This window comes from Ursus arctos, unplaced genomic scaffold (assembly GCF_023065955.2).
Source record: "Ursus arctos isolate Adak ecotype North America unplaced genomic scaffold, UrsArc2.0 scaffold_22, whole genome shotgun sequence".
NCBI lineage: Eukaryota > Metazoa > Chordata > Mammalia > Carnivora > Ursidae > Ursus > Ursus arctos.
The window spans coordinates 62,961,834-62,987,804 of NW_026622897.1; the positions used below are offsets into that span (position 1 = coordinate 62,961,834).

The 25,971-nt window shown below is 45.4% G+C and overlaps 1 protein-coding gene and 1 pseudogene across 11 annotated transcripts in view; one reads left to right on the top strand and one right to left on the bottom strand.

Annotated features, from left to right (window-relative positions):
- Nucleotides 1–25,971, bottom strand: part of IRAG1 (inositol 1,4,5-triphosphate receptor associated 1) — a 129,578-nt gene that overhangs the window by 77,448 nt on the left and 26,159 nt on the right. For 6 of the 11 annotated variants that reach the window (XM_044379495.3, XM_044379493.3, XM_057316816.1 and 3 more), the window contains exon 2: nucleotides 3,681–3,838. The exons of 2 other annotated variants lie outside the window; for them this stretch is intronic. In XM_044379495.3, the coding sequence (XP_044235430.1) occupies nucleotides 3,681–3,838 (158 nt within the window). Of the gene's footprint in view, nucleotides 1–3,680; nucleotides 4,186–25,971 lie in introns of those variants that run through there. 3 more of the 11 variants (XM_057316814.1, XM_026486084.4, XM_044379492.3) reach the window with 3 other exon arrangements.
- Nucleotides 12,603–12,685, top strand: LOC113245883 (U4 spliceosomal RNA; annotated as a pseudogene).

Consider the following 25,971-nt stretch of genomic DNA (forward strand, 5'->3'; position numbering starts at 1 on the left):
GCCTTCCTGCATCTGTAGGTTTTCACCCCACTATAGGCAGTTGTGGAGGGCAGAACTGAGGGGAGTCACAGGGAGGCAGTTCCACCTTGACCAGGAAGCAGAGCTGGCCAACCACACCACAGACTTCCTTGTGAGGTGGGGAGTTCCCCCATATGGAGCTACTCCTACAAATTCCCAAGACCCACCCCAGAAGACTGATTCAATAGGCCTAGGTTGGCAGAGGAATCCAGGTTTAACAAGCTTCCAGGTAACTGTTTGGGGGCTCACACTATGAGAATTTTGCCTGCCTGGGAGGGAAGGGTCTTAGATGAGATCTAGTACTTGTTCTAGTCTTAGCTCTGATGGTCTGTCATTCTGTGGTCCCATAAGGTCCCAGGCTTATGTTCTGACAGCTTTTATTCCTGCCAGAACCTCTCAGCCACAAGCTCATTCCTTTGAGCCCCTGCCTGTTCTAGGGCCATCCCAGAAAATACAGTCAGGGCACAACCTCACAGAGCGCATTGTCCGGAAGCTTTATTTCTTTGTGGGTCTTGATTACAGCTTCTGATTAGGGACCTCGTGTGTGTGTGTGTGTGTGTGTGTGTGTGTGTGTGTGTGCTCATGCAGAAAGAAAAACAGGATCTAGGTTTACAGCTTTTGTGTTTTTGTGTGAGAAGGTCTCAGCTAGTGTTCATGTCAGCGATGGGAAATGGGGGCTGGGGCTTGAGGAACTAGAAGTAGGGCTGGACCCGGGGGAGCTGTAAACTCAGAAGGATGCTCTGGTTCTTTGCCTGCTTCACAGAGGGAGTTCACACGGTACTGGGAATTTTAGCCAAATCCTCCTAGCCAACCCTGCTTTCCTGGCTGCCTGGTTTCCACTGCTCCCAGAGACTTGGGCTCCAACCCCTGGAGGCTCCATCCTGTTCACAAGGCCTGACCCTCCCCTGAGGCTGTGGCTGCCTGAGAAGCCCAATGTAGGTTGTCTGATGGGTGCAAAGAGGGAGGTGCTCTTCACTGACAATGCCCATGGGCTTCGAGAGAACTCAGGGAGTCCTAGTGCCTGTCAGTAAGGGCAGAGAATAAAAGGATACTGAATCTGATGTCACCTGCAGTCTAGGATCTAAACTGCCGCAGCCCCATGGTCCCTCAAACCAAAAAAGGTACTAGAGGTCTGGGCTGACCAGAGTCTAGGAGGCAGTCACTAACACTTGTCCTGAGGAAGAGATGAGGAAGCAGAGGCACAGAAAAGTTAATAGGCTCACAGGAGGTCTTTTGACCAGGATGTGGAGGAACCCAGCTTGGTCTGTCTCCAGAGTCCACATTCTTAAATCCTGTGCTAATGGTCCTCCCTAATAGGACCTGGGCATCAGCTCACCTAAAGTCCTCATGGGTCCTTTTCCTGCTGGGCTCCAGCAGTGCAGAAGTTCTTGGTACCACAAACACTCCCCGTATTGTCTTGACTTCCCACAAGCACAGAGATAGAATCATGGCATTTGAAGGATCTTCAGAGGCCATGGTGGCCTACCCCTTCATGTTATGGAAGTCTGGTTCTGGTTCAAGGTCACAAAGCGTGTGAACTTGTGGAAAGCTGGAATCTGGAGCTCCTGCTGTTCAGCTAGGGCTCTCTGACCCTCAAGTGCGTGGTTAGTTCATGGATTCCTTCCACTGGCTTGGCTGTGCCTGGAAACTCACACTCACCTCTGACCCAGTGGAGCTGTACCTAGATGTGGTTTGAAGTCATGATGGTCAGAAGGGCCAGCAGGCTTTTGTGCTATCTTGTCTTAGTCTCCTGAGAAGGCTTAAAGGTTCTTTTATTTAGAGAGGTGAGATGATGAACTAAAGGTAAGCTAAACTCAGTATAAAAGGATGTCTTCACTAACAGTGGAGTTGCAGCTTTGCCAATCTTTTATTTTTATTTTTATTTTTTTAGGAACACTTGTATTCTTGGGGAGCATGGCATGACAGCTGTTTGGGGGAGCTGGCTAGGATTCAGGAGCCAGATTTTGCATCAGAAACTGGCTTAAGCACACTATTGTTATTAGTGAGGTGGAAGGGGTCAGGCAGGAAGGGTCATGGTAAGAAGGAAACCAGGGTTAGGGAGTAAGGATGCTAAGGGGACAGAACTGGGGAAAGTCGCGACTAGGGAGAGGGAGCATTTGAATCAGATTTAATCTTCAAAACTTCAGTGGATTAACAAAATTTTTGTTGGCTAAAACTTATAGCCCACGATTACCAGTGTTTTAAGGGAATTGTCCATATTTGGTTAGGAGCAGTGGTAGAAAAGGGGCAGCAACAGAGCCCCCTTTTTGGAGAAGACCAGACATCACTCATAGAAGAGCAGAGGAGCAATCTAGAGCCACCGAGAGCAACTGACAAGCAGCACCCACCAGGCCCATGACATTCCTGGAAGAGAGGTTCAATAAAACACTGAGCTGGCTGCCTGTGGCCAAATGCAAGGGGGTTTGGCTCACTGCCATTTAGAAATTCAAGGGCTCCCCACGTGTGCCAAGTTCTGCAACATCTCAATCCCATGAGTTTGGGATAGGGAGATACAAGAAGCCATTCTTTTCTAAGTATTTACTGTCTGAGTTCCCACAGTTATGACATGCAAGAAAACAAATGTCATCCTAACATGAAAATGTTCACTGAGAGTCTGCCCGCTTACCAAATTAATGCTCACTCATACATTCTTTCCTCATTTAACAAGTGCCTGTCCCTTTGGGCTGAGGTCAGTTCAGACATCTGTCAGATATAATGGGGTGGTATAAGTGCAAACCAAGTGCAAAGTTCATGAAATCAAAGAAAACAGTGTTGGAAAACTTCACGTGCAATGTCTTGGACCAGTGAAGAGCAGATGGAGCTGGAGTAGCTAACAAAGAAAAAATTACAAGGATGATGAGGCAAGATAGGTTCTTTATGAGAAAATGATTTGCATATTGAAAGATCCATAGAGGTCCTTGGGAAAAATGAACGAAGCCCTTAAATTTTAAATACACAATCTCTTAACAGAGGTGCTGTAAAGTAAAATGTGAGGGATGTGGTTCACGTGTACAGACCATCATGTTGGTATAAAGAACAAATACACCAATGCCAAAACCAACACAATTAAGTCTTTGTTCCTTCTAAAAAAGTAGTGCATAATCAATTTTTTGTTATATGTCTAGCTAAAATAATTTTTCATAATTTCATTTGTACAATATAATCTCAGTGAGACTCTTTAAGTTAATTTCTTTTAATCATTTCTCTTTTTTATAATACAATTTACTGAAAATCTTTTCCACTATTTACTGTAAAATTTTGATCTTCATTTTAAGTGGAATCAGTTTAAATGGCCTTCTGCTGGTGACCACAACCCTGACATGACAAGGCCCTCTATGCTGACGGCTCTCCTCCAAGTCTTTCTCCATTCTAGGAGGGTGCCTGCAGGGTTAGTGGCTGGACCTCCCAGGAGACCTCAGTCAGACATAGCCTAGGAGTCTCCTCTCTCGGGATATATGGGGGGAGTGGGGGACTCGGGCAATTCAAATGGACTCTGGGTATTTATTCCTCATTGTGGCAGCCACACACCTTCCCCAGGTGCCCACTGCAGCCTGCACAAGCTGTCAGCAAACCCTCTGGCCAGGCTTAGAGATGTGGCACCAGCCCAGGGCACTTGGCTTGGCCCTGGCCAGGCTAACTGCAGGCAAGGAGGGGGCACTTACTTGGCCGGTGGGGCTCTGGGCTGCCTGTGGCTCTCCAGGGGGCTCCTCGTCCTCGGGAATGTGGGGCATGGCAGCCTCCTGGCGAGAGTGGCCACGTGTGCCCGGAACCTCCGCAGTGTCAGCCCCAAAGATGCTCCAAGAGGCCTGGGCTCCGCAGGCTGAGGAGACGCCAAAAGGACAAGTCAAATCCACTCCCATCCCTGACCCAGACTGGGTTCCATTTCCAGGAGCCATGAGCTGCAGAAAAAGCCTGCTTGAGTTTGCATCAACACCAGAGGTTGGACTAGGCTAGGAAAGGGCATTTGGAATTGCATTTCCTCCTGTTCATTTTCTCTGTTTACAAAGTCAGAGATGACCTTAGAGATTTTCCATCTAATTTGGTCCTTACAGTAAACACAGCTATCCCAGAAGGGAGAAAAGTGCTTCAAACTCCTCAGAGTCATAGCTAATGGAGGACACTCCATTGGGATCAGATTTTTATCTGTGTATCATTTATTAAGCACCTACTATGTGCCAGGCACCATCCTAGGATCATTTCCAACATCACCTAATTTAATCCACATGATGACCTCTGATGCAGGCATTAATATTCACATTTATAGAAGAGAGAATGGCTTCAGAGAGTGGCAGCTATTTGCCAAAATCATACAAACAACCAAGCATTTGAATCCAGATCTTCCTGATTTTGAGGCCAGGGCCCTTTTCACTCTACCACACAGCCTTCCTTGCCCGGGTTGAGGAAGAGGAGGATGTTTCTTGACTTTCTACAGCGTGGCTGACCTCATGTCCTTCAACAGCATTTCTGACCCTCATTATGGGGCTCTCTCACTTGAGGACAACCCTCAGTGGGCCTGTGATTCTAGAGGCTCAGCCAGGGTGGATCTCGTGTACTTTCTGCAGTGCCCACCACGAGCAACCTTTCATTGCTTCCCCAGAAGCCAGGCTTATCCTGTCTCATGGTGTAGCAGCCTTGAGGCCCAGCTGGGATCGACCCAGTCAGCATAATCTCACTTGTCTCACCACAGTGATTGGCTCAGGGATAGAAAATAGGTCCAGTGTAAACCAACGAGCACACTGCAGTGTTCTGGAACCCAGGTGCTTTATCTTGCTCTGGGTGGTAGAGTACACAGATGTAAGACCCAATGTTACCGATGCCATTTTGTTTCTGTTTGGAAGTCCAAACTGAGGATAAAACTGACATACATAGAGGGGGGAGTAGAGCCAAGACACTTGCAGGAAAAAAGAAGGTGGATCCCTGATCAAAGTTCATCTGAAGCCTGAATTCTTTCTGGACTAGCCAGTTATACAAACAATTAAATTTCTTAGGGTTTACTTACAACTACTAATTTGTAACTACTTATACTAACTTGTAACTACTAATTATTGTTACTCGTAACTAGTAACTGTTCTTTCATGTTGTTTAGGACTGTGATCTCTCCAACAGACCTGAACCAATGGGCCTGGCTCCTCTGCTTCCTCTTAGAAAAGGCCAGTAATATGAGGTTTCAATCTGCAGAGGCAGGATAACAAGATAGAAAGAACACAGGCCTTGGAATCTTATATCTGGATTTGAGTCCCCACTCTGCCATTCACTGGCTACATGGCCTTGAGTGTTGGCTTTATCTCTGAGCCTCACTTTCCTTATCAGAGGAACAGAGATAAGAATGCCTCCCATGCAGGAATGTTCTAAGGACAAATGATATAGAGCACCAAGCGCAGAGGAGGTGCTCACAGAAGCCACCTGCATGGAGGTCTGCAGCCCAGGAAGCTCGGCCAGAGTCCAAAAGCTTTTACCCAGCCTCTTCCCCCACTACATTTCTCCCGGTCCCCTTTCCTAAAGGGGTGGGAGAAGCCTTCAGGGACCTGCAGAACCAGCAACCAGCATAGTTCTACAACTTCAGAGATTCCCTGAAGTTGCTGCTCTGCTAGTCAGCCGATGAAAGCCACCGGATGCAGACCCTGACCTCAGCCACAGCCAGGGGCTACTGGGACACACACCAGAGAAACAAAGAACACTGAGTACCTACTATGTCCTAGGTCCTACGTAAGGTGATAACTGCAGGAGACTAGGAGGAAGTCAGAAAGCCCCACCACCTCCCATGAGACTAGATATTCTTCTGGTCCCACAGGAAAGGCCTGAGAGCCTGGAGCCAGAGGGCTGTGGGCAGGCTCAGATCTGACATCAGCCACAACTCTGACAGATCCTCCCACCCAACACACGCACCTTTGACTGAGCTCCCCAAGGAATCAAAGGGTCTGATTCATCATGGATAACTAGAAGATTCATCAAAAAATGCTTGTTGATTTATATTTAAAGAACTAGAGAACTTTAGCCATGATGGTGGTCAATGAGACCACCATCTTGACTTTTGTCAGTCTCTGCAGTGGAAAGGTAGCCCATTCAGCTCTCAAACAATTGGGGTGACCTCTGTTGGTCAACTCAAGAAATCTCATCTCAAGTAGGCAATCCATGAACCAAATCATTCATTCATTCACCACACTGACTTTATATGTGCCCTACCAGGCCCTCTGCTAGGTGCTGGTGACTGAAAGATGACGAAGATGTGGTCTTGGCCCTCAAGGAGCAGAGTCTAGTGGTGGGAGGCAGTATGAAAACAGTATAACTGTTAAGACTTCAAAAGTGAGAAGTGGCAGGATCTCAGAAAAGGATCCCCAACTATGGAAACTGGGACAGGTGAGGTATAGTTTTAGACTAGATTCCATGTTAGAAATGGTGTTTGAGCTGAGCCATGAATACTGAAATGCTGAGTGAAATTTCTCTGAACAGAATAGCTAGAGGGAAAGGTGAGACAGGAAGGGAGAATCCCTACTGGACAGATTCAACCTGTCTCTTGAGAATGAGAGCTATAGGGCCAGGGCATACTATGCCTTGCATCCCAACCAGTCACTATATGGATGACATGAGCATCAGATTTACCCAAAGATTGGCTCTGTGATTAATTTCTGTCACCTTTACTTGGATTTCAACAGCAGTGACATCAGTGGTGCTGGACAAAGTATATGGTCACAAGGTTGACAGTAGTAAAAGAGTATCCACAAACCCCAGTTCTACCAAGAAATTTGGTGCACTTCCCTAGAAACCTCTTAAGTGATGATGGATGTATGTGCAGGTCCAGCCTGTCTTAATAGTAATATGGTTCCCAAAACATGAGTGGTGACAGTTCTACTTTCCTTTCCACCTTAATCTACACAAAGTGTATTGCACTCTGAGTGGTAAGAAGGATTCAGACAAATTGGGACGTGTTCCAAAAAGGGGAAAGCAATATGCAGGAAGAAAGAATTTGTCTTTAAAGAACTAAAGATCTTTAGCCTGGAAAAGAGAAGGTGCAGGGAAAAATAAAATCGCTTCTCAGCTATTTGAAAGTCATTCCTATAATTGTATTGTCCCCAAAGGATAAAAGCATGACCAATGAATGAAAGGTCAGATCAAGGCAAAGGAATCCTGTCTAGTGGTTGGGACTATCTGAGATGAAACAGGCTACTCTTTAAGGTAATGAACTCCCCATTCCTGGGAGAGTTCCAGCAAAGGCTGGGGCAATGGTCATAAGATTCCTAACCCACTCCAGGGGCCATTTTCAACCCTGAGAGTTGTTGAAATCCTGGACTCTTCCTAGTCACAACAAACCACAAATGTAATTGTCCCATCTCATAGGATTCTGGGATCATGGTATCCCAAAGTCACATAAAAAAATATCTCATTTTCTGACCCTCCACTTTCTTCCTTCCACCTCCTGCTCAAGAAAGACCTTAAGTCAGTCCCTCAGTCAGAAAGCAAAGCAAAACAGAAACGAATTAAGTGAGACAAGCACTAAGAGATGTCAGCTGCTGTAGCACAAAACAGAGTGGAGACTGGCTGTGGTCCCACACTTGACAAGACAGAACCCCGAGCTCCTCAGGGGGAGCCCCAGCCGCCCCGCCTGCCGAGGTCATTCCCACGCTGCTCCTGCCCCGTTTGCTTGCTCTCCCATCCATTATTATAAACTCCCTGCTTAAAATAGCAAGGTAACAGCAGAGTCCTTCCCCCAGGGTGACATCTGGGTTCTGCTGGAGCTTGTGGGCACACGGACCCTGCATCCATCACAGCAAAGTTAGGAATATAATCTGCAGGAAGTGGCGATCTAGAGCACCAACCCATAAAAGGAAAAAATATTTAGTAATGTTTGGTCTCTGAGCCGTTCCTTCTTTAACCCATTTTCAGGGCCCTTATAACTACCTCTTTAGCCTGGTCAGTAAAGGGTTAGATGGGTCATTGTCAAGAGCCAGTCAGCTCTTCGGATTCTACTCATTCTGTCCCTGGCCAGTGCTTAACTGTATAGTTTGGCCCATTTTACAGGAAGGAAAACTGAGGTGCAAAGGACGGAAACAACTTAACTGGGTCCAGTAACATTTGTACCTGGTGCAAATTATCTAAGTCTCTGCTGGGATAACTCTCCAATCATTTGTGTACTGGACAAGGCCAAAAGTCTCTAATCCATATTCAAATATTTTATCTACCCTTGGCCATGCTCATGAAAGAAAGCAAACTAGTATATTTTTCTTCATTCTCTCATTTATTATATATTTCTAGTTTGCCTACTGAGTGTCAAATGCCATGCTAGGTATATTACAAGTGCTAATTTGCTTAACCCCTGTGAAATGGGTTTTATTATTTCCATTTTACATATTAAGGAAATAACGATCAGAGAGTTTCAGTAACTTGCTTGAGATCCCATAGCTAATAAGCACCAGGCCAAGGATTATGAAACAGCCTGGTCTGACCCCAAACCCATCATCTCCCCCCTCCTCTCCTCCGCCTCCTCCACCTGGAGTTCCGCTAAAGTACAGTAGAACCCAACATAGGAACCTGCCCCACAGAGAACTGGAATGTGCATTCCCAGTGGGGCCATGGGTGGGTGGGGGCAGGGCAGAGCAAGCAGCAGCTTGTCAGGCAGGGGCCTTATGAGGGCAAAAGTGTGGGCCCACAGTCTGAGGTTGCAGGACGCCCAGGGTGACAAATCCACCCATTCACCTATCCATCTGTCTCTCAGGCTACCCATTCATTCACATGCCTTCTGACTCCTCCATTCATACAACTGTCCATTTGTTTGCCTTAGAAACTTTCACCCCAGAAAGTCCCATGCTTGTTAGATCAGCTGCATAGGCTCTGCCCCCTGTGGGCTATGGGGAGAGGGCAGGAGAGGCCTGCTCTGATGGAGTGGCCATTCAAACATAGGCATGCCCATCCACAGTTGACAGAATACCTCCATCCTCCAACCCCCTGTGGGGGTTGCCCGTGTCCCTGCGAGCATCATCAGGGCTCATGATTCAGCAAGGGCCTTTACAGAAACCTGATAAGTACTATTATTATTAACATTATTAGGCCCATTTTACAAATGAAGAAACAGAGCCCTGAAAACTTACCCAAAGTCACAAAACCCATGAGGTCTGTCTGATTCCCCAGTCCCCAACTGGTCAAGCCCACGGGCTCACAGATGGTGGTCTTGGCAAGCAGTGGCCTTTACAATGGCCCCAAGGATGGCTCTCCCAAAGCCTTGTGACCAGCCCAGAGAAAACCACAGTGTCCCAGGAGCACAGTCTACAAGCTGAGTGGCTCTCACATTTTCTTTGTTAATCTTTGGGTGTCCGGGGAAGAGCCAGAGGCCCTTCTGGGAAAAAAACGGGTTAACCCAGACTCCACTGACCTTTCTGGAGTGACTCAGAATTCTCAGAAGGGAGTTTTTTTGTTCTCCCAGCTTTGAATTTTTGCTTTCATTTTAGCAACACAAAGAATTTGAAAGAGATTAGGTTGCTATTAATACCACTGGTCTATCTCTAGATGAAGAATTTGATGAAGGGAATTGTTTGGGGTGACTGCACACACATCTCTCTCAGTCCCTCTGCAAATTCGGAGGATGACAATGAGGACCAGTCACCTGGTCCTGCCTCTTGCTCCCCTCTTACAGGCCCAGACAGGGGCAAAGATTTAATCAAAACCATACTTGTGAGTGAGGGACCGTCAGAGAAGGTCCCAGAACCCCTATTCCCCAGGCCCTGCTACAGACATCAGCTTTCTGCCTCTAATTTTGAAGGGGTTGCTTTTGGTAAATGATAAACAAACGTGTCCATGCTGTGAAAGCAGGCATCCTTTGGCAGTTCCTCCCAATCTTCCTCCTCCTTGTGGTCACTCTCATGGGAGAGAGAGGGGGCTCCCTGGTCCCCAATCTCGCCCCAGGGCAGTCCCAGACACACTTGGAAAATCTGGGACATCAGAGATCAGGTCAAAGTGCTGAAAGGCACTTCTGTGGGTCCCTGGGCCTGGCCAGCTGCAGAGCCGGGTCCTAGATCCGACAAGCAAGCCTGAGCAGGGCTCAACTCAGGAGAACACCATCCTGCTTCCTAACCTTGGAATGCTACAAGAGGGCTTTGGAACTTGGAAGATTAGGTTCTAATTCTCTTCTGTCTCTTCCCTGCTGGATTAGTCTCCCCTGGCCTTTGTTTCTTCATCTCTAAAATGGAGCCCCTTTTAGGGTTGTTGTAAGGATTAACTTTAGGGAATACATGCAAGATGCTGGCACATAGTATGTGCACAATGAGTTCCTTTCCCACTCTTTGAAAAGGGCAGCTGAGTTCTCTGAGCCATGGCATCATCAAAATCCAACCAGGCCCGGACAGTCTGCCATTCATCCTGGATAGCAGAATTCCAGCTTTATCTCTTGCAGGTAAAGGAGATACATTCCTGGCCTGGCCAGGACTTCTCTGTACAAACAAGTAGATAACAAGCCATCAGACATCATTGGAATTAAACCCATCAGGGGCTATGCACTCTGACATTTACTCTGCTGTTGGGCAGCCAGTGCTGGCAGACAGTAGGGTTAGAGGGAGAGGGTACAGTACTGTGGTCATCCCAGATCTATGCTGTGGTGAGTCCCAGGTCTGTGTTGTGGTCAGCCATTGATCTGTGCTCTGGTCATCTCAGATCTGTTCTGTGGTTGTCCCAGGTCTGTGCTGTGGTCAGCCCTAGATCTGTGCTGTGGTCAGTCCCAGGGGAGCAAGGGTGGAGTACAGAAGGGCAGAAGAAAGAAGTAACAGAGCGGGGAAGATGAGGGGCCGGAAGGGATTTCCCAATGCCTTCTTGTCTTCAACACAATCCCTCTGGTCCAGAGACTGGGACCACAGGGGCTGCCATCTGGCAGTACTTGAGGGAGGCTGGTCTTGATCACTTCCCAACACCCCCTGGGGTCTGCACCCTCTAGCCATGCTCTCCAGACCTGAGGATTTCTTATAGGTTCTGTTGGCTGGGAGTACCTTCCTCCCCTGATTCAGAACCCATTCCAGCCCTAGGAGTGAACCAACTTCTGCTCAGACCAGTGCCAGACCACCTCCAGGAGGAGAGGCTGAGCCAGCCCCAATAAGAAGAGTGCAAGAGTCCGCACCTACTATGCTCAACAGGGGGCTGGAGTAGGGGACACCTGAGATAGCTAAAATAGTAACTGACCCCTCCCTTCCCCTCACACTTCCTTTCCCCCTATTGCCTTTCCCCTCACACAAACAGGGAGGCCATTCTGTGCTCATTGCCTCGGGGAGGGGTGTAGCAGCAGGCTGTAGAGAAAAGGGAGTCTGTCTCTGTGTTCTATGTAGTGAAAGGCTATCCCTTAGCGAAATGGAGAGGGCTCAGGGTACAGAAAAGAAATTTGGGAAAAGCATCCTAAGTAAGGGTAAGTGTCCCCCCCACCCCCAGGACTGGTAAAAGATTATGGGGCAAGGGGCAGACAGGAGAGGCCATGTAGAAGCAATGAGAGTATGGACTCTGGTGAGGCACTAGAAAAGAGCCTGTGCCCTGGTCGCCGGGAGAGGTGGGGGGAAAGTCCTGAACTCTAAGAGCAGAGAGGTCTTGGGTCCCTTTTCCCAGACAGAACCCTGACGAAAAGACCCCAAAGAGAGGAAATGGTTGTTTGTAATGACCTGATAGACAAGGCCTTCAGACAGCCTCACAAGACTCGTTGCATCCCAGGGGGGTAGGTGGGTGAGAGCAGGGGGCACATGGTACAATCATTTCTGTGTAGCTAGCAGCAGAGTTGCCAGACTTGACGGTGCCATGAGAAGGCTGATTCAGAGGTGACTTACTGACTCAACGACTCACAGAAAGCATGGTGGACATCATGTCAAGTGGGCGGATGATATCAGGCATGAGCTCACCCTCCTTGGTACTCGGGAAGCTCCTTGGACTTTGGGTGCCATTTTGGAGAAAGAGGGCTGGTGAAACCCTGAAATTCCTGGGATCAGGTTCTAGGTCCCCTGAAAAATGGTGAAGCCAGGGCCAGACCTCCCTCCAGCCCAGCCTACCCCCCAGCCATGACAGGAAGTCAGCCAAAACATCTCCCCAGGTTTCCTCCCCAGCTTGTTCACTTCAGCAATTCTTTTTTAAAAATAAGTCCACTTGAAAAAAAATTTCTTTTCTTGGAAATATGTGCAATTGCTCAATCGGAGGCAGTTCAAAGGCACTGGGAATAGCAGAAAAGTATCTGAGCCTCCCATTTAGCTGCTAGCAGAAATAAATCTTGCCTGGTTCTCTTTGTTCCAGGCCGCCCGGCAGCCTCTTCCCTGAGTCACTAACTCCAGGGTGACATGAATCATCGTCCTGGGGTCAAGGACCACACGGTTTTCCCCGGGTCTGTGTGGCTGACCAGGGCACTGAGGGGCCATCAGGAAGCATAGAGGACCAAGAGCCTCCTCCTAGGTCCTGGGCCTGACTCTGCCCTCCCAGATGTGTGATCCTGGGGAGTCCCTCAGCCTGTCTGACAAGGAGGTAGATTTATAGCTCTTCCAACTTGTACTTTCTTGGAGCTTCTCCAGTGGTGTGCTAATTGTCAAGAATTTTGTGAGCTGGTTGTTAAACACAGACATCATTAAAAATTGAATTACAGCTTTGTGCAGTGGAAGTATTATAGCCAATGAGGTTTATCCAAGGCGTGATTATTTCTAATTAAGAATTAAGTTACAATTAAATTACACTAAAAACAAAGGAAATAAACACCCACAAAAATCACATCCTAATTATTTTGCTGCATCCTATTGTATCTATACTCTTGAGATGATTTAGTTCTATCGTATCCGGGGGGGGGGACACTATATAATGATGTGCTACTGTGCATCTCTTTCCAACTTCACATTCAGTGATGTGGAGTTAGTAGCTGAAATTGATCATGGTGCCACCAAAATCAGCAAATCAGTAAATGCTCCATATCAAGGCTTTTCGTCCAAGAGAGCCAGCCGTTAAACAATTAGCAGCTCACCACTGAGCTTCTCCATCCTGGGCTCGGCTCCTCACCCCTGCTAGGGTGCAGAAGGAATGCACAGGACTTTAATATCACCCCCCAATAGCAGAATTACAGAGATTTGATTGCCAGTTACCTTTGCACAATGCTCCTTAGGTGTACCATGTCCCAAACAAGATCCATCATATCTTCCTCTCCCAGCCCTGCCTTCTCCCAAGCCCACTCCTCCTGTACCCTGGTGAATGGTACTCAGACTAAAAACCCGGAAGTTATCATGGCTCCTCCCTCTCCATCGCCCCCACAATCAATTAGATTCCAAGTTTAGTCAGTCCTAGTTTAGACATGCCTTTGATTGCTTCCCTGCTTCCCCTGGCCACCACACATGCCATGGATCTGGGTGACCCGTGTCACTGCAACAACCCCCTTTTTCTCTTTCCCCCTGGTCTGGCCCTTTCCAGCCACTCTCTACAAGATGCCAGAGAAGACTCTCTAACACATAAGTTGGACTGTCCTGCCCCTTCTTATGGAAGACAGAGTGTGGCAGGCAAGGGAGTACTGGTGCCATCTAATGAGAGCAGTTACTGTTCAGTGCTGAGATCATGAAAAATTATGGGGGAGACCAAGCTCTGCTCCACACAGAAGCATCTCACCATTCCAGTGGCCGCGCCTCTGACAATGTGATCACTCCAAACGCAGCACAAGATTTGGTAGCAAGCGTGAGATATGGTACGGTGAAAATAGCAGGGGTTTGGGAGTGAAATAGACCAGGTTCCAGCATAGCTCTGGCCCTTACAGCTCCATGACCCTTGACAAAGCAATGCATGTTCTCTGGGAGCAGGCTGTCATTTGGAAGATGGGGTTAAGATACTTTTCTCAAAGGGTTGTTAGGAGATTTAAATAAAATAAAGCATGTATCCAGCACATAGTAGATACTTATAAAATGTTCTTTTACTCGCCTCTGAGAAAGAATATTGATTGACAAACATCACTTTGCTTCATGTCACACAGGCCTTCACTTACAACCTAGGTATACTCCTTCCCATGCACTTTACAGGCTTGGTTTTCTGCTTTGCCAGCCCCTAAAAGCAGCGAGAAGGGACAACTGACTGCAGGAAGGAAGCAGCCACATTCTAAAGAGCAGATACAAGCTCTCAGCTTGGCACATACTCTCTGACACCTTCCTTGTCAACTGAGTTCAACCCCAGTTTATAGCCCAGCCCAAATGGTGGTCATGAATGAAGCAAAGCTCTGATATTGGCTCCCTGAAAAGACAGGGGAGCAAGTTCTATTTCAGAACATTTCTATCCAAGATGGTTAAAATGCATAGTTTGACACTTTAGACATAATCACTTTTGTTCATAATATATTAATTGGGGGGAAAAACAGGTGGCATGACTGTATTTTCATTTCAAAATTATATATATTTTTACGTGAAATAGATATAGATTATGGCTGTCTATTAGGGAGGGAAGTCCAGAAGGTGAAAACCCAAATGTTAAAAGTGGTCATCTAAAAGTGGAATTATGAATAAAATCAATTTAACACCTTTTAAATATTTATATCTGTATTTTTTCATTTTCTCCCCCACAGTGAGCATGACTTACTTGCATAATAAATGATGGAATTGTTAAAGGAAAAAAAGAGTCTCTTTGGTGTCCTGAAAAATTACTTAGAGAGGACAGTTTATGCCTGATCATGGACTACTTAGGCATTATTTGTCCTTATTTCAGCATGTGCTAGTTGAGGCTCTGAACCTTCATGTGGACTCTCCTGTCTGGGAATTCCGTGGCCAACTCTTGTTCATCCTTTAGTACTCTGTTCAAATGTCACTTCTACCAGGAAGCCTGCCCTGACTCCCTCTTCTGATGCCACTCTTCTGGACTCTGACAGGTCCATGTTCTCCCCTGTCTCATGGCTCTCCGCCTTGTCTTGTAATCATCTGTTTACTGCATGAACAGTTCTCAGCCTTTTTGCTAGCCAGTCCCCCTAAACCATATGGCAAATTTCTATTAACTAACAGAGCATAAATCTCCAGGGTACAGAAGTGTGAATTGTCCTCCAGTGAACTCTGACGAGGCCCCCCCATTGGGCACACTATCCCCTCAACCCCCCCTTTTCCCCTTTCTCAGACACACTTATTAAGAATCATGTTCTAAACAGTGGGCTCCTTGATGGCAGGGCGAGCATATAATTCATCTGCCAGAATTTCTTGACTAGATGAATAAATGAATGAGTAAGTGAGAGAGTAGAAGAAAATATGTCACAGACTCTGATACAGAGTTGTTAAGAGTTCAAACCCTGGTTTTTGAGGAAGCCTTGGGAAGTCAAATGACCCCTCCAGGGCTGATTTCACTTGTGGCCCCATCATGTCCTTGGAGTTCCTCATGTGAGAAGTGGGGAAAACAAGGACCTGTTTTCCTCTTACTTAAGCAATATGAGCACATATCATCTGGGTGGCTGCATATGCAGGTAGATGGCCTCACCTGCCCCGTTCCTACTGAGCTTGCCCAGGTTAACAGCTGAGTTTTTTCTCTTGATGATGTAAGTGGGTTTCCTGTCTTCTCTGACACACAGGTGTGCAGATTTTCTCCATAGGATTCTACCAACTGAAACCTCACAAAGAGCAGGGCCTCCTCCTCTGCCACCTACATGCCTCTGTTTGACCATCTAGGAGTACTTTGCAAAGCGATTTTTAGGATTCACTTATCAATGGGACTTGCAGCTTTCACTTCAATCCTGTAGGAAACCACAGAGCAGCCCCACTGGCCCTTCCAGCTCCACTTTGAAAACGAGCTAAAGCAGTTCCCAAATTGCTGCCAGTGTGCTCAAAGTGGTCATAGCCTCCGAAGCCAAACCTGGACACGTGCCCCAACGCCTGCTCTGATGAGGGGACAGACTCTGATGTTGGGGGTCCGGGAATCCAGAACGCAGAATCTCCCTCTCCTGTGAGGCAGGCCTCTGGGAACTGTGGTCTCATTTCAGGGAGAAGGCCAGAGGAATTGAGCCAGCTTGGTGGGACCCTGGCAACAGCTAGTCCTGCCCACACTACACGTGCAGACTCTCCCAGAAGCCAAAAGTGGGGCCAAATTTCAGCCAACAGCCTCTTCCTTGGATCTTCTGGTTTCTGTGTCTGAAGACATTCATTCCTTAGGACAAGGACAAGGACGGACAAGTGATATTTTGTCCAAGACATGAGATGTGTCAATGGCCACCCAGGAGCAGCCTGTCTGAAAAGCCAGGATCAGCACCCTATCACCTTGGGAACTTCGTTACAAATAAAAATAAAACTTCTTTCTTGACTCAGCAAAGACCCCTAACCCCGATCAAAATAAATAAATACCCAGTTCCCAGTATGCCAGTCCCCTCTTTGCCAGTTCCTCTATCCTACTCTCCCTCTCCTCCCCCTCCCTTCCCAGCTTTGTTCTGGGAAATGACCATAGAGGTCTAAATGCGGGAACCGGTTTCAGAAAGTCCAAAGGAAAAGATGGCCTTCACAGTGCCTAAGTCATTCATTCATTCATTCATTCATTCAACAAATGGTTAGTGCGTGCCTCCTTAGTGTCAGGTATTACGCTAGGCCCTGGGCTCTGAGGTGTGCCCTTCAGGCTGCCTTTCCAGGAAGCCTTCCCTGACCTCCAGGATACTGTGTGCTCTCTGGTCTATGGTAGCACGGTGCAGCTGCCCCCTATCTGCCACACAGTGGTCTCTGTTTCCCGTACATTAATTGCCTCTGCCAAGCCTGATGGTACAGAGCTTTCTTTTGTGCCCCAAGCTGTGGAAACATAGCATAGGTCCTGAGCAATTGCTCAATACCTGGTGGATCCCTCCTTTGAAAGCAAAGACTCTAGGACTCAAACCCCACCTTTCCTACGGCCTACCACACTCCCAGCGCAATATGTATTAGCTCTTAAACTCTCTCCGCTCTGTGAGGAAGGCATATCTCCATTCTACAGATGAGGTAAACCACACCTCAGAGAGGTAAAGTGACTTGCTCTAGATCACAATGTCAGGAAACAGAGTCAGCACTAAAACCCAAGTCTCCTGTACCCAAAATGCTGTCCTTGGCCCTTCTTGAGTGAGAAACCATTCTTTTTCTTCTCCAACCTCAGCAGAGACAGAATAAGAATATTGGGAGAGGTTTCCTTATGGGGGATCTTGATTGTTCCAGATCACAGCCCTACCTCAGGGCCAGAGAGGACAACTGTGGCTGAGGCATGGAACTGAAAGTCTTTCTCACAGCATCCCCTGGAGTAGATAGGAAGCAGCTGCATTAGCTAAGACAAACAGAAGAGAGAGCTCTTCCCTGCTGGGATGGAGTGCCCCAGCTCAATTCCCCACCCCTTGTTCATCTCCACTCTCAGAATCCCAGCTCTCAGAAGCTATGGAAAGAGGCCCAAAACCTGGTGTTGGGCTGCAGGGCACAGTGTGGCCTAATAAGTACTTCAGGGGGCCAAAGGAAAGATTGCAGAGGCTCAGTTACAGGGGCCTTCTGGGGGAGGGAAGAGCAGACTGAAACCATACACCTCTGTGGCATTGGGTTCCTTTACCACTTGGGCCTCAGTCTTCTCATCTTCACAGTAGAGGGTTGGGCTAATTTGCCAGCCTGAGCCCCACTTTCTACCCCATGAGTTTGGGGTCCATGTTGCCTATGGAGAGCAGTCATCAATCAGAGGTGAGGGGTCTAACAGGCAACCCCAGGGCTGAAGGCTGCCTTTGAACATCTTTGTATCACATCCTCCCAGTTACAGTGATTGGTTCAATGGTGAGCATGTGACCCACCCAGAGCCAATGAGACACAAAAAGATTTTGCTGGGAAAGAGAGTCTTAACTGTAGATCTTAAATGTAAGAGGGTGAAAACAGAACCCTTATTGTCTAAGAATGGAATCAATATGAAAGAGAAGATAGCAAGGAGCTAGAAACTAGGCCCTGAGGCTGTCATCTGATGCCCTGATCAAGCTATGCCTGATATCCCTGGCCTTTTATGTTTCAAGAACCAACAAATACCCCTTTTTGCTTAAACTGGCTTGTGTTGGCTTTTTTGACACCTGCAATAAAGAATTCCTACTGGTACAAACAGCTTAGCCTTTGTAAAGTGGGCTGTACAGGGTCTTTCTGGACACCAGGGGCTTTTCTCACCTTGCTTCTCTGTGCCGACGTGAGAGTCTGAGCTGGAATAATCAGATCTAGAGCCAATGAGCTTGCCCTGTTATTCCATAACTAAACATATCACCACGTGCCTTTCCTCAGAACCTGCTTCTCCTTCTGCATTCCCTGCCCATATTGATGAATCAGTGTCCTCTCTGAAACCCCAGCCCAAACCTCTGAATCTCCCACCCCCACAATGCCTGACCCCCACCCTACCTTCCACTCTACATGTATACATTTAAACGTATACTCAGGCTCCAGGGAGGAACTGGCTTTGACCCACCTCCTTGTTTCTTCCTAAAAGATAACCTGGTGAATATAAAGACATGTTTATTGAGTTAAATTTCAACCCTCAAATGATTTTCCAACATTGTTGCTTCCTTCCAGGTGACTACCAGAAACTCCACCTGTTTCCCAGTTCAGAGTTGGATGGGATCTGACTGCTAACTGTTCCCAGGAGAGCAGGCCCCAAAATCTGGGCAATGGGAGGCTTTGTGAACAGGTTTGCCGCCCTGAACCCCAGCCCCACAGTTTGGGGTGAGAACTTCAGTTTGCAGGACAAGGCAGAAGCTCACACCTTGCCCACTGAGACCAATGGAGGGGATGGGAACAGTTGTGGATCTTGGCCAGGATCATCAAGGGAATCTGAACTGAAATGCATTTGCAGTTTTGTCAACTAAAAACTTGGACAGAGGCTGTGGCCCCAAGAAACCACGTGCTAAAGTAAAGCGGAGCAGTTCTCTTGGCATCCAAATCTATGCAAATAGCCACAGGATTTGAGTCTTTAGACACCACTTGAGAACAGACTATGGTAAACAGTGTTGTGAAATGGTGGTGAGAAAGGTGAAGGCAGGAGCTTGGGAATGGCTCTCTCAACAGCAAACGCTGGTGGCCTGAGGCACAAGAATTTCAGTGTGTTCCTCATAAACAGGCTTGTGCAACAGTGGCTGCTTGATAATATGAGACAGGAAGTAACCATAGAGGATTTCTCTCCAGGGAGTCATCATCTTTCCACAATGGAAAGATGGGAAATGCATAAAAACAATTTTAAGGAATCAGCAGAAGAGAACCAATATTTATTGCACCAGGTGCTCTGACTCTTTACGTCCTTCATCTTATTCAGTCCTTACAATACCCTGCATGGAATTATTATTCCCATTTTACAGGTGAGAAAACTGAAGCTCAGAAAGGATAATTTGCTCCAGGCATCATAATTACTAAGCACTTTCAACAGGATTTGAGCTCAGGCTAGTCTGATTCCAAGCCCAGCGTTCTGTTCATCACACCATGCTGAGGCTTCTAGGGCAACACAGAACCCAGCAGCACTGTTGCTAACCACCATCGCCACAGAAGAAACATTGACACAGGACCCAAGGACCAGAGGACCAGAAGACGTTTTTCTGGCTGAGGATTCACCAATTGATCATCACAGAGAAGGTATTTTCCTTAACATCAGATTCACATATGTTCTGCTAAATTGCAGTTTGTTATTTGTATACCGTCTCTCCTTAAATTAACTGTTTGGTCAACAGCATAGAGTTCAACCCAGGGTTTAAGCTGAGTCATTCTTTAAAAGCCTGTGGAAATGCAGAAACTTCTGGAAATTTCTCATCTGCACTTCCAGTTGAGAGAAGCTGATAACTAACCAGAAATAGACCTCTAGAGAGTTTGTTCTCCTAATAAATAATCCATCTTTCCAGTAGAAGTGGCCTTTTTAAAGCAACTTTGGTTATATTTCTCCCTTGATTAAAACATTTCACTGGCTCTTCATGCACTGATTCCTAAATCCAAGAATGCTTACTAGAATCATCTGAGGTGTTTGATAAAAGGCATACTCCTGGTTCCATCCCAGATATATTGGATCAAAATATCGGGGACAGGGCCCAGGAGTCTGTATGGCTAACAGTCCCTCAGGGGAGTCTGATGCAGCCTATCTAGAAGACAAGAGCTGGAAAATCCCTGGTTCCTAGATAAAGTCCAGGGTCTCTGGCTTGTATGCCAGATTTCCTGCTCTGAGCTACCAACTTCTCTTGTTTCTTTTCTAGCCACTACCACCAAGGTATCCCACACTCCAGCATCACCTAATGCCCCTGTTTCCAATGTTCCATGTGCTTTCAAACCTCTGTGCCACTCTCTGCCTCAAAGACCTATCTCTCTTATCTGCCTCCACGGAAGACTCTTCTCATCCTGTAGGAACCACCTCATGTTCCTCACCAGATGAACTCCTCCTGTCCATTTCTTTTCAGAATTTTAAGTTGTTTATTTGGGAACATAGACTGTAGAGCCAAACGGGGTCGGGCTTTACCTTGTTTGTCACTTCCTAACTCTGTGACTTTACTGTGGAATCTCAGTGTCCTCACAAGTTGTGAAAGATAAGTATGCAAATATGTGTGAATTGTAGAGACAGTGCCTGGGGTATGGTCTGTAGCAGAGTTAGCTATCAGAATGGTAGCTTTTATTATTATTACTGTTGTTATTATTATTTGTTTTGCATATTATTATGACATTTCTCTAACACAGGGTTCAGCAAACTACAGACTGTGAACCAAATCTGACCAACTGACTGTTTTTATATAAAGAGCGTTTTATTGGAACATAGCCACAATCATTGATAAATGTATTGCCTATGGCCATTTTTGCATTATAAAGGCAGAGTTGAGTAGCTGAGACAGACTCTATCTGACTCATAAAGCCTAAAATATTTACTATTTGGCTTTTTACAGAAAAAGTTTGCCAACCCTGCTCTAACATAATTACAATTACTTGTTTGCAAGTCAGTCTTTCCCACTTGACTGATAGCAACTCAGTGGTTTTCATGGCCGACTCTTACTTATCCTTTACAACCCAATCTTTCTCATCTTTGTGTCCCTGGCACTTGATACATAATTAGTGTTTGACAGATGTTGAATGGAACCAAATAACTCTTTAACACGGTTGAAAGGCACACATCTCCAGAAAAGCCCCTGAGGGGAAAGAGGACAAGACTTCCTGCAGGACCAGGGCTGAGTTAATAGAGATATACAACTTGGAGAAACCAGGGACACCTGGGAAGTAAAATCAAGCCTTCATGGGATGTGAGACTTTTGCTGCAGCCCTGGTTCTGGGTTCTTGGTTCAGGGAGGCCCTGCCCTTAGTGCACCATGAACAGTCTCACTCCTTCCTACCACCTGACCCCAGCACCCTTAGCCTTGCAGTTGGAATATTTTCGCTGATGGAGAGGAGAGGAAAAGCCACTTCTAGGAAATTCTCTTCTGAAAGTTAGTATAGTCCCATTTTCCAAGAGAGCATAAATGGTTGGTCCAAATGGTCTGATGACCCTCACAGTCCTTACAGTGAGCAATTTGATGTACTCATTTTTAATAAATGAACTGACTGATATTTTTTCTATGTAGATTTACTTTTTTTTTTTTTTTTTTTTTTTTTTTTTTTTTTGGTTTTGACTCCCCATGAATTTGCCCTTACTGAGCAAATCTCCTCTTGGAAGAGAACTAGGGTTTCAAAGCAGTGGAGCCATTTCTTTGTGAGCTGATTATGAAACCACTCTGTGACCTTGGGCCAGTCATGCCTATCTCTGGGCGTAGCTTTTGGCTTCTGTACAATGACTTTCAGACTTTTGACTCCCTGGAGTTCTGGCCGAAGGGATGGCCTCCCCTAATTCATGGTGACCAAAAGCAGTGGCCTGACCACAGACAGCTTGATAGAGCTTCTTTCTTCTTCCATGCCTCTGTGCTGCAGTAATATAATCTCCTACCTTCCCCCATTCCCCACAAATACAACAATTCATTCCTACTACCCTTTCTTGAGGCTCGAAGAAGATACTTTAGCTCAGAAGCAGATCCTCAGAAGATAAGAAAATGCCACTGATGTGGTTGGAAAAATCTGAGCTGGATGAAATGGAAACACAGAGCTCTCCCCTGAGGCTGGATGAGAAGTGCATGGATAGAAGCCAAGTCCATCCTTTCCTTGAGCCTCTGGGAGCTGGCAGCTCATTGCCTCTCTCAGAATGTAGTGCCCCCTTATCCTTCACCCTTCTTGTAGATACCCCCATGGGTATAACTGCTGAACCTGCAGGATCCTGGTTATCTGGGGGGCAAATCAGTTTTACTGTAGATTGAACTGTTTTTTATTGATTTCTCTGTGGGTGATTTATAACTGCCTGCTTCCTAAAAGGGTTTGTGGCCAGATGTCAATAAAAACACTCAAAGGGCAAGAGAGTTAAAAATAAGACTGAAAGGGAGCAGAAACTGTGCAAAGGCAAGAGGGAGAAAAGCCCACCAGCCAAGGTAGGATGACACCTCAACTCAGATGACCTGGAGGGAAATCTTGATTCTCAGTTCCTACTGACATGATTGAGATCAGCAGCATCTTGCTTTTGGCTACTATAAGAAGTACAGGGCAGGGGGGCTATGGACTCTGGGAAACAAACTGAGGGCTTCAGAGGGGAGGGGGGTGGGGGAATGGGATGGACCGGTGATGGGTAGTGAGGAGGGCACGTGTTGTATGGTGCACTGGGTGTTATACGCAACGAATGAAGCATCGAGCTTTACATCGGAAACCGGGGATGTACTGTATGGTGACTAACATAATATAATAAAAAACATTAAAAAAAAAAAAAGAAATTGTATCGTAAAAAAAAAAAAAAAAAGAAGTACAGGGCAAAGAATATTTACATCTTGAGCTTCCAAAACTGACCCTTCACTCAAAAGAGAACAAAATTAGAGTGAACTTTTTAAGAACTTTAAAGTTCACTTCACAGGAGTCTTTCCATTTAAGAACTTCCAATTTTACTTCACAGAAGGACTCCTCATGCAAGTCCATTACCATACTGTTCACACAGTGCGATTTGGAATTACTTTTGCTTTTTTTTTTTTTTTTAAGATTTTAAGTATTTGTTTGAGAGAGAGAGAGAGAGAGAAAAGGAGCACAAGTGGGGGGAGGGGCAGAGGGAGAGAGACAAGCAAACTCCCGAGCCCGACTTGGGGCTCAATCCCAGGACCCTGGGATCATGCCCTGAACTGAAGGCAGATGCTTAACTGACTGAGCCACCCAGGTGTCCCTGTTGTTGTTGTTTTTTTAAAGTAGTCAGTATAAATAGAGGTTCTGGGTGTTATGTACATGTCTGTGTCTGATGGCTGGTTATTGACCTTCCTTGATGTGGCTGTAGAGAAGATTGACTAATTGAGCTCAAGGAACATGCAAAACCACGCATGAGGATCCTTTATCTCAGGGACTATAGGCAGTGCCTTTTAATTCTGGCTGCAGGCCAATGTCATTTAGTGGTCATGTGAATGGGTTATTTAAACAAATTCTGGCTTCCCTAGTTGCAACTAACCAGAGATCAGATCTCTCAGAGGAAAATCCATAAGGCTATTGTTTGGGGGCTGATCTGTGTCCCAAAATTCATATATTGAAGCTCTAATCCCCAGCACCTCAGAATGTGACTATAGGTAGAGATAGATCTTAAAAGAGGTGATTAAGTTAAAATGAGGCTGATCGCTTCTCGGCCTTTTGGTTAAGATCAAGTGAAGTTAAAATGATGCTGTTAGAATCATAGATTCTACCAGTCTGACTGGTATTCTTATAAGAAGAGAAAATTTGGTCACACAGAGAGACACCAAGAACGTGCATGCACAGAGGAAAGACCATGTACTGACACAGAAAGAAGGTGGCCATCTGCAAACCAAGGGGAGAGACCATAGGAGAACCCAAATCTGCCAACACCTTGATCTTGGACATCCCCAGAACTGTGAGGAAATCGATTTCTGTTGGTTAAGCCACCCAGTCTATGGTATTTTGTTATGGGATCCCTAGCAAACTAATGCAGTTATTAATAGAATTTCTTGGCTGTATAAGGTTTAAATTCAAATGTCTTGCAAACACCTCATCTTAGGAATTGGGATCAATGAATTTGTGGGAATAACTGCTTTAGTATTTTTCAAGCCAACCACAAAGCTCCTTTCAGTACCCCCTAAAGAAATAAAAATACTCTGGACTAGGGCCCCCAAATTCTAGTTTTGAAGAAGTAAAACTATTACTTGCAGATGGCATAAACTTGTGTATATAAAATCCTAAGGAATCCACTGCAAATCTATTTGAACTAATAAATGAGTTCAACAAGTTTGCAGAATACAAGATTGATATACGAAAATCAACTACATTTCTATACACTAGCAATGAACAATTTGAAAATGAAATTAAGAGAACATAATACTAGCATCAAACAGCTTAAAATACTTAGAAATACATTCAACAAAAGAAATTAAAAATGTATACTCTGAAAACAGCAAAACATTGTTGAAGGAAATTAAAGAAGACCTCAAGAGATGGAACACCCTCCATGTTCATGGATCAGAAGACTTTTTTTTCCCCAAAGATTCATCCATCTATTTTAAAGAGGGGAAGGGAGGGGCAGAGGGAGAGGGAGAGAGAGTCTCAAGCAGACTCTAAGCTGAGTGTGGAGCCTCACATAGGGCTTGATCCCATAACCCTGAGATCACGACCTGAACCAAAACCAAGAGTTGGACACTCAACCAGCTGTGCCACCCAGGCACCCCAGGATCAGAAGACTTAATATTGTTAAGGCAGAAATATCCCTCAAATTGATTTATTGTTTCAACACAATCCCTATTAAAATCCTAGCTGCCTTTTTTTTTTTTTGCAAAAATTGACAAATAGATCCTCAATTTCATATGGAAATGCTAGGAACCAAGAATAACCACAACAATCTCAAAAAAAGAAGGGAAAAAAGGATAATTTACATCTCTCAATTTAAAAACAATATATAAAATTACAGTAAGACAGTACGATACTAGATGCTATACAAGGATAGACATACATATTAATGGAGGAGAATTGAGAGTCCGTAAATAAATCCTTCCATATTTATAGTCAATTGATTTCAATAAGGGTGCCAAGATAATTCAATGGGGAAAGAACAGTCTTCAACAAATTGTTCTGGAACAACTGGATATCCACATTCAAAAGAATAAAATTGGATCCCTTCCTATACCATATACAAAAATTAGCTCAAAATGGATCAAATGCCTAAATGGAAAAGGTAAAACTGTAAAGCTCTTAGATGAAAACATAGCAGTAAATCTTTGTGTCCTTGTGTTAGGCAATATCTTCTTAGATATAATACCAAAAACACAGACAACAAAAGAAAAAATAAATAAATTGGATTTCACCAAAATTAAAAACTTTTGCACTGTGAATAATACCACTGAGAAGTGAAAACCCAGAGAACATAATAAAATATTAGCAAATGATATATCTAATAAGAGTCTTATATTCAGAATACATAAAGAACTCTTACAAATCAATAATAAAAAGACAAATACTTTAAAAAAAAGACAAATACTTTTAAAATGGCCAAAAGAATCAAATAGATATTTCTCCAAAGAAAATATACAAATGCCCAATAAACGTATAAAAAGATACTCAGTATCATTAGCCTTCAGAGAAGTACAAATCAAAACAACAACGAGATACCACTTCACATCCATTAAAACGCAAAAAAGACAGATAGGAACAAATATTGGTAAGGATGTGGAAAATTGGGAGCCCTTCTGCATTGCAGGTGGAAATGTCAAATCACACACTGGCAGTTCCTCAATATGTTAAACACAGATTTGCGATATGACCCACCAATTCCACTTCTAGGTATATCCCCAAGAGAAATTAAAACGTGTGTCCACACAAAAGCATGCACACAATGTTCAGAGTAGCATTATTCTTAAGAGTCAAAAGTGAAAAAAAATGAAATGTCCAGCTAATTAACAGATGAATAAAATGTGGTCTATTAATACAGTGGAATATTACCCAGCCATAAAAAAGAATGAAGTACTGATACATGCTAAAATACGGATAA